This window comes from Merops nubicus, unplaced genomic scaffold, assembly GCF_000691845.1.
Source record: "Merops nubicus isolate BGI_N331 unplaced genomic scaffold, ASM69184v1 scaffold12777, whole genome shotgun sequence".
Lineage (NCBI taxonomy): Eukaryota > Metazoa > Chordata > Aves > Coraciiformes > Meropidae > Merops > Merops nubicus.
Genome location: NW_008619634.1, coordinates 2,664 through 4,395, shown reverse-complemented (window position 1 = coordinate 4,395; position 1,732 = coordinate 2,664). Strand labels below are relative to the sequence as shown.

The window sequence follows — 1,732 nt, the reverse complement described above, 5'->3', positions numbered from 1 at the left end:
AAGAGTGTAGTAGTAGTTTCTGGGCCCTGCAAACACAAGATCTCTGAGGGAAACTGTTCTTCCCAGAAATCTCCACCTCCACTGCTCTTGCCTGTCAGGTGGGAACACAGGTGGTGACGTTTCAGGTTTTGCTTTGTACCTGATCTGAGACACGATGTCTGTGAGGGCTCCGCCCTGCAGGAACTCCATCAGCACCCACAGCTCCTCTCCCACGAGGTAGCTCTTGTACATCTCCACTACGTTGACGTGTTGGTAGTCCCTCATGATCACCACCTGTAAAAGCAGAGTGGACAATCGACCAGCACAGCATCACTAAGAGCACTTCCCCTCACCCAGGGGAGCAGCACCACAGCCTCCAGCCCCAGCCACTGCGTTTGTGGAACCAGCACAGCTCTGCTCACGGGCAGATGCTCCTGCTCTCCCCTTGCTTTGCCCACGCTGCCCGTTGCCATGGCTTTACTCTGGAGAGCCGACCCCCCTCCTCACCTCATTGAAAAGGAGCTCCCGGCGCTGCTGCTTCCTCAGGTCCATCATCTTCACTGCCACCTGCCGGCCCGAGTGCTTCTCCCGGGCGATGCAGACGATTCCTGTGGAGCCCTCCCCGATCTTCACGTAGTTCTCCAGCATAGTCCGGGGGTCTCCCTGGTCCACAACCATCCTAAGGGCAGCTTTGAACTGCTCGTGAGTCACAACCACCGGGTCCTCGCTGCCCGGCTGCCCTTTCATGGCAGAGTCCTGGGGGAGGTGGAGGTTGCTGGAGCTGGTCTGAGTCTGCCTGTTCCTGGGAGAGCCCGCGGGGGACGGTCTGCCCGGCTGCTCCGCTGGGGGGGACTGCTGGGCGGTCCCAGCTGCCGAGAGCATCCTGGGGACATCCGATGTGGGCTGATCTGCTGGAAGGGACTGGGCTTTGGCTGCAGGGCTGCATGGTGAACCCCACTGCTGGGGCCTGAAGAAAGCATTGGGCTTGGAGAAGAGCAGATACAGAAATGGAAGAAAGAGAAAGCGATGGTTAGGTTAACAAGAGGAAAGAAGAGTCAGGAATCAGTCGTGTGTTACTCCACTTTGGCCCAGTGCATTTTGTAGCAGACTGGAGTCAAGAGCTCTAGGTTGTCAACTCCAGGTCTGCCCAACATGCTCTCCATGACTAGGGGAAGCCACAGGGGTGCAGGTTTCCAAGAATCAGTTACAGGATGGGTGCTATGCTTTAGGGAGCTCCAAACTGAGGCCATTTGAAAGGGACCTTTCAAAGCACATGTTTTAAAAAACAACCAAACCCCAAAACCCACAATAAAAAAAAAAAACAAAACAGCTACTCAAAAGCCTTCCAACCTTGCCACCAAAACTCAGGGGCAACCTGTGTTGCAGAGAATTTGAAAATCCTTTATCCCTCTGTGTCTCTGATCTTCCTATATATAAAAGGAAAGAGGATTCGTGCCAATGCTGTAAAACCACTTTGATGTCTTGGCCTAATTCCCTCTGGGTAATTACACTCTGCCTGCTGGAAACTCTCCCTGCACTTTCCACGGGGACCTGCAGAGTGTCCCTGTCGGGCAGACACTGAACCAGCACTCTGGGGAAAACCATGAATCATGGACTGGGATGGGCAGTGCTCTGTCCTGCAGTGCTGAGGCTTTCAGAGCCCTCCTGCTCGAGCAGCGAGCGACCCAGCCTCTTCAGAGCCAGCCCAGCCCCCCTCCAGAGCCAGCCCAACCCCTCCAGAGCCAGCCCACCC

The 1,732-nt window shown here is 55.5% G+C and overlaps 1 protein-coding gene across 1 annotated transcript in view; it reads right to left on the bottom strand.

Moving 5' to 3' along the window:
- LOC103776356 (serine/threonine-protein kinase PAK 6-like) overlaps positions 1 to 963 on the bottom strand; it is a gene marked incomplete at its 5' end in the record, with an annotated part of 6,799 nt that extends 5,836 nt beyond the window's left edge. Inside the window, 2 exons of the mRNA XM_008943864.1 lie at positions 140 to 273; positions 487 to 963. Of these exons, the coding sequence (XP_008942112.1) occupies positions 140 to 273; positions 487 to 963 (611 nt within the window). The remainder of the gene's footprint in view (positions 1 to 139; positions 274 to 486) is intronic.
- Positions 964 to 1,732: the final 769 nt, after the last annotated feature.